Here is a 10205-nt window from a genome sequence, read left to right on the forward strand (position 1 = left end):
CTCCAGATTAGCAGATTACATGCAAATCTGCGTGGCACATTCACTCCACAACAATGTTTTACAACAGGCCACACATGATGCCTGTTGACAGTTGACAGAGAGCATCAACTGTATTCAAATGACTGATTGATACGGTGACAGTGTTTAATCTGCATACTTAATTGGATGGATTATTCTGGTCATCACATTTAAACACATTCTAGTGTATTCTTTAATCATTTACTGTCAGTTACATTGTTTTCTCCTGCTTTAACATCTTTATTATCCACTGTAAATCTAAAAACAAGAGACCTGTGATCCAATTGTGGAGATAGGCCAGGATACCTGACACGCCTGACAGCTGATAGGTTGTATTCAGTTTCACAAGCAGCTCCAGTTGGACTCTTAATCAGGCTGCAGTGTCTGCATGGATTTCAGATTCAGGACTGAATGCCTTGATACATGTGGAATGTGTTTGGTATTCCTTCTGTTTTAGTGGATGAATAGACTGGCTTTTTAAGAGTTATTCCCCTGCATTTAACTCACCCTCATTCCCATGAGTTTGATTAGATGTGTTGGGGAATCTATGTATTCAAGACAGCTGTATCTTTATTTTTCATGCCACAATATGTGATACGGTTTATGTCTAACAACACTGACTCCTGCTGTTGTAAAGAGAGCAAATTAACACATTGCATCAATCTAAATCTTGAATCCTTCATAGACTATTCTAACAACCACAGACAAACATTTGATATTTGGTTTACATGGTGTGTTAGGCCTGAAAATGTTTGGTCTCACTTTCACCTCTCCCTTGTTTTCAAGATTAAGGGCGAAGACACTTATAGAGCCTTGAGCCAATTAGCAAGGTGACTCACGAAAGTTGGCACGGCCCCTGTCTGGCAGTGATGTGATGACTGTAGTACTAGAAACTCAACATTTTTAGACTTTCTTTTAGATGAGAATGTGTTTTAATCAGATATACAACAAGCTCACATTGCAGTAAAATGAAGGTCACTATCGGACTTTGGTCTATGATCAATCCGTTTTAAAACAAAGACAAACTGACCTTTAAGCTTTTGCATGTCTTTCAAAGTTTGAGCTTTCGGTACTGTAAGTGTAACTATTCTCCTAGCTTTAAATCATACAAACAATGTAAATAAATAGACATTTTACACATAAATATGAAAAAGAAAAATATTTTCCTTCAGGCTGGTAAAAATAACAGTCACAGTACTGACATATATTAATAGACATTTCTACTTCTTATAATTCACATCCACCATCACGTTATAAGATGTAAGACTCTTTATTTATAATGGCCTATATTCTCTGTGTCCTCATTGTTCTTTTGTTGGATCTTGATTTCTTTCATCCTCTTAATGTTGGTCGTCACCTAGGTCCCGCTCGTCCTGCTCACCTAGAAGAACTTTACTGTAAAGGTTCTGCTGCTCTTCTTTAAAAGCATCTTTCACTTTTGCTCGTTTCAGCCCTCCATCCCTGAAAAGACACAGACTCAACAGTGTCATCAGTGTCTTCCATGTAATACTCAAACGTTTCTGTTAAAGCTAAAAACAATCCAACATACTGCTCATATTAACTAAGTAAAAAAAGAATGGACATAAATGCAACGGTCATGAATGATAACATGCAAAAAACTGCATTTATTTTGCTATTTTTGTATGTATTATTTTCACTACATTTGGATGTAAATTTAGCTATTGACTCACCAAATTAGATCCACTAATCCCCCTTGTGCAGCTATGGCAGCTTTCACCCTGTTTGCAAACTGCACCGCATCCTCCCCTTCCTACACAGGAAAACGCAAATCAACAGGCTAAAGAAAGGAGGGTAAAGCATTCCAGTCAATGAAATAAACAATAGATCATCGGAAAGATCTATCACTGAAGTTTAATCTTTCAAAGTCTTCATTGTCATCTGCACAATATCTAAAGCCTAGCTGTTGGCCCAGGCTCCTCCCACAATGCAATATAATTACAAAGAGACAAGCAACCTAAAATAAAGAAAGACAATGGTGCAAAGGACTTTATGGTGCATTCAGGAATTAGCCGGCAAAAGTAAACTGTATACAGATGAAGTCAAGTGAGAGTGCAAAATGAAATCCAGTACATTTTTGATAAAGTCCTGTATATTGTTATTGGGACAAAGAGCTTCACCTCTCTGTTCATGGGCGGCAGGTACCAAACGCTGCAGACAACGGCCCAGCTGCTCATCATCCTCAGCAGATAATACACCATGCCAAACTTACTGCTGTTCCAGAAAGCATCCCCAAACCGAGGATCATACTGCAAGATGAAAATAAAGTTATATAGGATGGCAAAATGTGTAGAAAGGAGGTAAAAGACCAAGAAAGTTCCTACCTTTATAGCAACTGGATAGACCGTGCAGGCAATTTCAAAGCTGCCCTTTTTGAACATCATCACTGATGTGTTGTTGATGCAAGTACCTGCAGCAGACATACTGTAGCGTGAAGACTTTATTGACACAAAACAACACAATGCTATGGGCTTTACATGTATGTATATATATATATCATACCCTCAGGGAAGATCAGGATAGGTTGTTTCGTTTTGTCGGCAACATGATCACTTAGCCTAAAATGGCAAATCAGAAGATATCAATATGTTTTTAAAGACTCTCGCCATTAACCTCTAGGCTTACAGTTAAATTAAATTAAATATTAACCACTGCTTTTATAGCAACCCAAATCAGTATGTATACCCCATGATCCATTTCAAGTTCAAATATCACCTGAGTTGGAAATGTCTTAGAAATCATAGACTCTATGCATTACATTAATGCACACAATATTTACAATTATTTTGTTTGTCATTACTGCACATATTTTATTCTAATTCAATTTCTACGATTTCAATCATATTCAATGTAAATACTGCTATATTTTACTATATTTTTGTAATGTTATTATAGTTTTCTTCAAATAGTATTCTATCTGTGTTTTTAATTTTTGTTTTACTTTTATGTATGCACCACAACACAAGTCAAATTCCTCGCATGTGTTAACCTACCTGGTAATAAACCCGTTTCTGATTGTGATTCTAACACTGAGAAGATGCACTGTTACCTCTTGGCCACTAGATGTCGGTCTTTGACTTCTGAGCGTTCAAACCAGATGTGAGGAGAGGACTTCACCATGGCTCGTTGGATCATTCCCATCAGCCCTCCATGCACCTGGCCGACCTGAGAGACCAGTTCAGCACAAGTTCATCTAAAAAACAACAGCTCTACTTATCTCTAATTGGTCATAATCATTTACTCTGAAAACACACACATTCACTCACAGAAACACACACACTTTTCTACCATAGAGTAGCAGCCGTCATTAGCCAAGATGATGACATCAATGGGTGTTGTGTGATTGGATACACAGATCCCTCCATTCTTCGGTTTGTTCTCTCTGAAATATGATATGAAAACCTGTGAATATTACAGTTCGGATGATCATAATGTTCTAATTCCATCTCTGTCTGAACTGGTTTTGTTTCATAATACCGAACATACTGTACCTGTTATGATAAGTGATGATTGCTGTGAGAGCTCTCACACAGATGCGGTGACACATCAGATGAATCTTCTCACTCAGGGAGAACCTTAACCTAAACACATAACAACAATTACTCCAGTCCCCTTAGGGTGCAGGTGCACTCTTCAAGCTTATAATTTGGTTCCAATATGTATCATGTAGCTTGTAGCTTTAGTTTCTATCCTTGTTAAAGGGACCTTGAATTGTTACTGAGAATTGTGGGAAACTTACTCTCTATTTGGTAAAAAGCCCAGCAAAGTAGTCAGAACTACAAGGAGACCGATGCCAGTGACTGCCAGAGTAACCCTGCAGAAGAAAGCAGATCAGGTTGTTCTGTTAAACTTCACTGCAGTCAAATAAAGTATAATTATATTCCATATATATATATATATATATATATATAATCTTTACCTGGTTAAATAAAGGATATATATATATATATATATATAGGGTGATGAGATCAGAAATATGGCGACATACATTTACAGCTAAATCGAAAACCTCAATAGAAGCCTCATATCTAAAAAGCAAAAGATATTGGGTACAGTCTTACATATATTGACTGAACTAGTTTTTGCACGATGAGATGTACTTTATTACTCCCTCGACCCCATCACCTGGCTGTGATCTGACCTGAGAGGCAGCAGCACTCCGTAGCGGACGAGCACTCCGAGGCCCCAGATGACCGTGAGTCTCAGACTGATGTGACGGACGTTGTAGTTGCTGCGAGTCAACAAGTTCCAGCTATCCAGTTCCTGGGAAGAAAAGCGCTTGGTCACCTCGTCGTCCAGGATGCTCTCCACACCTCTCCGGCAGAAGAAGAAGATGTCGGCCATCTCAAACTGAGGCTCTGAGCGCGGACAGCTGGCAGAACCACGGAGCTCCTTGAGATCCTGCTGCAGGGACGTTGGTGGTTTTTTGGCTATGATTCCTACAATGAGAACAAAAAGAAGACATGCATTTGACGTAATAGTCAGTGATAAGAGCAGTTATGAGTGAGAAATATTCAAATAGAACTTGTTTACCATTACATGGTTTATAGAGTTGCTGGTTCTTCTCTTTTGCTCCCATCTCCATTCGTGAGGTTGCCCACTAATAAGAAAAACATATTTTTTACAACTGAAAATAACATTGTTACATTTTTTAAGATGACAGATTCAGAGAATATATTTTTCTGAGAAGCTTGCAGATGACTAAACAATACAGAGACAATTCAGAAACATGATTGTGTTCCAGATTCCCGCTTCGTCTGACATGGAAAATAGGTCACTTGGCCTACAACATGTGTTGAAGCCCATAAAAAAAAACTAACGATTCACAATTATTACATACAAACACTCCTACACAATCAACTATTTACAGAGCTGCTGCATGAAGCAAAGATAATTATAAATGCTTAGAAGCCCTGTAAAAAAACATAACTGATATGGTGGTGTAGATAGGTCCAAAAGAAACAGAGAGCCAGATCTAAATAGCTCAAATAAAATAGTAAAACAAACTAAACAGCAATGTTGGTAAAATGGCAACTAGCTGCCTTCAACAGTTCTAATACAACCTTTGGGAAATTAGTAAAACAGTTAGCAGTCTCGTTGCAACCTCAGTTATTTCCCGAATTCTTGTGTAAAAGGGGAGTTCTTACAACTCCCTCAGAAACTGAAGGACCCCAGGGGCGGGACTTGAGGAGAAATACCGTTTGTTCTCCGCAGCACATCACAAAAATCCTCCAGCAGTAGATACTAATCATCCCAGAGGTCTAAGCTCCCTGCAGTCTCCACAGCACCCTCAGATAGTGGTCCCATGGCTAAAAGTGTGTTGCTCCCTACCATGTGTCCTCAAATCCCTGAGGAAGACTAGGCATCATCATGGCCTCTACCCAGGGCCGCCCCTCCCTACAGGCCAATCACGCTGCCTTGCGCAGGGGGCCCCGCCTTGCGCAGGGGGCCCCGCCTTGCGCAGGGGGCCCCGCCCAGAGGGCCTCAGCTGCTGTGCGCAGTTCTCCGCTCAGTTCTCCGCTCAGTTCTCCGCGCACCCCCCGCGAGAGTGAGTGGTGGTTTATTGTATGAGTCAAATGTACAACTTGCGAATGTTGTATAAGTCAAATTGCCAATTGCCATATTAAAACATCAGCTGCAATTCACGACATGAAGAAGGCAGTCTCTGCATAGCATATATTATATAGGCTAATGGAGATGCAGTTATTTCCAGCATTCTTTATTTAACATTCATTCAAGTATGTTATGCCTTTTATCTGCTAATCGTCTAGTCTAGTTGGCTTACATAACAGTTAAAGTTTACAGCCTAAAAAACATGGAGCATTTTTCCCCCTTTTATTAATTTTTATGTCAATTTGCACATTTCATGGTGATGCTCAGCCTCTCCCCTGAACTCCTAACAGTCATCATCATGTCAACCACAACACAGAGAAATACTGATAGAAATGTGTGTGTAGTTGTTGATACATTGATGACAGAGTGAACTACATTTGAATACAGATTTAAGAAATATCAGTTCTTGAGCATGTCATAAGCATGTTTTGTCTTGACTATATTACAACTATATTATAATAAAACAATATAGTATTTTTATTATTGAATTGATTATGATTATTAGTAGAAGTAGTTTATTTGCATTAATTATATTTTAATCTTTTTGAGGGTAGTATTTGGCAGGAAATGCAGACGTATTCACCTGTAAACGCATACTGAATGTGCATGCATGTATGTCGTATAAAAAAGTAACTGTTGATAATAATAATAATAAACAGGAATTATATTTGCAAAGTAGCCTACTTTGTTTCCAAAAAAAATGTTTTCACTCCTGTCGGTTGGGGGGGGGGGGGCCTCATCTCACAATGTCGCTTGGGGCCCCAAGTTGTCCATGGGCGGCCCTGCCTCTACCTCTAATAGCCCCCCCGAGCTAGAGAACCAATAGATCCCATTAAGCAGGGGATGGATTTATTATTTGGGGAAATCAATGAGATTTACACTGTAGCAGTTTAGTGGCAGGATATTTGTTCCAACATGTTGTTAACCCTTAGATACACGAGTGACTGGACCCTACAGTCTTCCATAAGTGGGTCAAAAAGGACCCGTATTAGAATAATATGTGTTTTTATACCATTTTTGTCATTTTGGTTAAGAAAAATCAATAGTATAATATTTAGTATTATATTTTGGTTCACACTAGAAATATTTTATATTTCATTTTTCACTATTTAGAATTTTAGAATTTTTTTTTACATTTTGAAAAAAAAACGAAATTCCATAGAAAATGCATGCAGGTCATTTTTGACCCACTTATGGAAGCTTGGGGTAGAAATACAAAAACTACAATTTCTTAAAAAGTATAAAATGTAAATTTTAAATGTGAATGGCATGATATCCAAAACATGTTTTTTGAGGAATAGCTGGAATATTAAATGATAAAAAAAAATGTAATTATAAAGATACTTCAAGTAAACCACCTCACCGGGTCCAAAAAGACCCACTTATGCATCTCAGGGTTAACTTAACACAAAAGGTAAGGCAATTTGTGTTTGGTAGATGATTTCGTTGTTGTAACAATGCTTTTTGGCAATGAATCTTATACCGTTGGAAAGCCTGTTTTCTTACCTTTCCAATGGTACCACATTTGTGAGGAACATGCATTTGTGGGATGAGCAGCAGAGCTAAGTATGTGGGTTGTGCTGTGCCCATGAAAAATTGTCTGCCAATGCCAAACAGCAGCCACTCTCTGGTCTCATACGGCTGCCAGGAGCCTGCCCTTCACCTTCAGGCCCACTTGCACTGGAACCTCAACATGTGGAGGAACATTTAGTTGAGTCCAGAATCTGCCTACATCAATTGGATTGCAGGGTCACAGTGTGGAGAAGACGCAGAGAACGCTTTGCTGATTGCTGCACCGATAGAGTAGGAGTGGAGAGGATGGGATGGCCTGCCTGCCTGTTCCTCACAAATGTGTTACTATTGGATAAGAAAACAGGCTTTTCAACGATATAAGATGTATTGCCAAAAAGCATTGTTACAACATAGAAATCATCTACCAAACACAAATTGCCTTACTTGTTGTGTTGAGTTTATAATAAATAAACAACACCCTGGTCCAAAACCATATCAAGACAAATGAATTTGATTATGTATCGTTCTAAAAACAAGGTGCATTACACAGAGACCAAACTCACCTCAAAGATCTTGAGAAGGGTCCTCATGTAAAGTCTGCGGATACCAAAAGATATTCCAAGGACGGCCGGCACCATTATGAAGACAATTAGAAGAGTCAACCAGACGGTGATGAAGATGCAGAGGCACCTGCACAGCAGGTTCTCAACAGGAATTGTGAACCAAGCCATGCTGCTCACAGACTCCTGGTTAGTTTGAAGAGACGCCGTCCGAAGCCCACGGTGGAACGAACATTAGGAGAAAGTCATTGTCTGCGTCAGATAAAGACAGATCAAATGATCAAGATTAGTCATAAGGACAATGTTTAGAATCCCTGTCAGGTGACTTGTGCTAAATTGTGATTGACTTATATTTTGAACAATATCATTTTTTGCTGTTTACCAATAATGGGTATGATATTAGACCTATGTATTAGACACATGTGACACCCTCATATATTACTAGATGCTAGACAAAATACAGGGTCTACAGTTTTCGCCCTCCTTTTCTTTGCGTTTATCTTATTTATTTGAGGTCCTTTGTCGGAGAGTGTATGGTTATTTTTGAATTAAAAAAATAGATTAAAAGGTTTAAAGAACACTAAATTAATATTGTCACTACTGTAGCTATGAATTGAATGATAACAAATACATGTAAGAATACATTTGAAGGTACATTACCAGTTAAACCTCAGAGCAGAGGGATGCAATTAACACTGAAAGGTTGAATAATAAAAGCTAGTTACTCTAAATAAATAACCTACTTTGATACAGTTAAACTATATATCATTAACGTTATGGTACAACAAGCAGGGCTATCTAGCTACAATAATGTCACACATTATCACCCGCATTACCGTATTTATTACCAACATAATAAGAATGAACAGCTACTGTTTTCTATGCATATGGTTTCACCACTAGTGTAGCCTACTAGCTAATGTTAAGTTACTCTGTCGCAGTATGCAATATTTATCAGCAAGTTTCCATTAGTTAGTTTCGCAACATGCTAGCATATAAGAAGGTAGCTGCTAGGTTAATAAAGCTGTGACCAACGGCTACCTGGTAACGGCTTTTACCGCCCCCCGGTTCTAACGGTAGTGTTGTGGCGGCGGAGGAGTGGGGTGACAGTCGGTCAGCAGGTCCAGCAGGTGTTTCTCCATCAGGACAGCCCCGGCTGTAAAATCGTTACATGTATCTGTGTGCAGCTGCTGGCTTTATTTACAGGTTTACCATAGCAACATGACAAAAGGTGACCAATGAGAGCCGCCGTCACTGTGGGCAGGAAGTGCACAGTAATCTGATTACAGAGCTTCCATGAAACGAATATAACCTGCTTATTGTCAATGTAATGCGCTCACACTGGACAGAAATACCAAGAAGAAAACACATTATAATAATACATTACATTTTAGTGACGCTTTTATCCAAAGCAATACATTATTATCATCACATAGACTAGTATCCATTATTAATCATGTTTAAAAAATGATAATGCGCTTGGCATTTATGATAAGAGCTACTTATCATATAACCTAATTTATCATATAATCTCTTTACCTAAAGAGACTAATCTATGAAGAAAAATAACCTTAAACAACCTGCAAGCAGTTATAGTTTTATCCTTTGAAAATGTATTTGGATTTAATGAGAGGGTGAAGATGGTAGCCTACTGTGTCCTGTTACTTAACACAATGAGTCATTATAGAAAGGACTGTGTGTTTAGATCATTAAGAACACTTGTCAGATTGCTATTTAATACATTTTTGTAAATGTCAGAGATGTTTTGCATCTTTTCTAGAAATTATTAATTTTGATAAACCATGAAAGTTTGATTAAGCTTTTTCATTTTGGCTTTTGCAACATCCAATCTCTTAAAAGGAATGTTTCTAATGTTGCTGATTTCAAACCATATGCATACTGTGTTGGAATTAAACCCACATGGTCCAACACTTTATTCATTTAACTTGTCCAATATTGATTGTCCATAGAAATGAATGGATACCTGTCATACAATCAACACTGAGAATTGTCTGTGGTTCAAACCTTACCTTAGAAATGTTCACCAGAAAGATAGACACAAAATATAATGTGTCGGTCTGGACCAGTCTATGGTCTGGACAGATACATGTCCTCACAATAATTTGTATTTAAGACAGAAAAGTTCTAATAAAAATCTTTATTTAATCTGCTACAAATGTCAGTTGTTTCTTGCATGCATAGTTTCACACACTTAAGACAAGTAAAACACAAAGTAAGATTTCCCTTTGGAAGAATGTCTCAACATTATAACATGCATAAGCCCCCCCATGTCCATTTATGAACAGTCAATCTAGAATTTAGCTGCCCCATCAACTTGGAAGGGCATTTCAAGTAGCCATTTAAAAACATATAATCTTGGATTGTACTTCTAAAACACAATGTACACACTTAATACACTGAATAAGACTCATGTTTTTCTTGTAAACTTTCTTTGGCTTTTTCCATAAAGAAGCAAATGTGGCT

The 10205-nt window shown here is 38.1% G+C and overlaps 1 protein-coding gene across 3 annotated transcripts; it reads right to left on the minus strand.

Annotated features, from left to right (window-relative positions):
* Window positions 1–931: 931 nt before the first annotated feature.
* On the minus strand, window positions 932–8959 carry LOC117558118 (glycerol-3-phosphate acyltransferase 4-like). Of its 3 annotated transcripts, XM_034234111.1 has the most exons (13): window positions 8763–8959; window positions 7725–7973; window positions 4570–4636; window positions 4178–4475; window positions 3776–3850; window positions 3528–3617; window positions 3325–3418; window positions 3086–3201; window positions 2539–2594; window positions 2361–2446; window positions 2157–2285; window positions 1710–1789; window positions 932–1479 (listed from the first exon to the last, which is right to left on the minus strand). In XM_034234111.1, the coding sequence occupies exons 2-13, from the start codon at window positions 7890–7892 to the stop codon at window positions 1359–1361; spliced, it is 1380 nt and encodes a 459-aa protein (XP_034090002.1). In that variant the 5' UTR covers window positions 7893–7973; window positions 8763–8959; the 3' UTR covers window positions 932–1358. The 3 variants fall into 3 exon arrangements, with proteins under 3 accessions (XP_034090002.1, XP_034090004.1, XP_034090003.1); XM_034234113.1 differs by lacking the exon at window positions 8763–8959 and having other exon boundaries at window positions 4576–4636; window positions 7725–7781; XM_034234112.1 differs by lacking the exons at window positions 7725–7973; window positions 8763–8959 and adding an exon at window positions 5235–5358.
* Between the last annotated feature and the right edge of the window lie 1246 nt (window positions 8960–10205).

Source organism: Gymnodraco acuticeps, unplaced genomic scaffold (genome assembly GCF_902827175.1).
Source record: "Gymnodraco acuticeps unplaced genomic scaffold, fGymAcu1.1, whole genome shotgun sequence".
NCBI lineage: Eukaryota > Metazoa > Chordata > Actinopteri > Perciformes > Bathydraconidae > Gymnodraco > Gymnodraco acuticeps.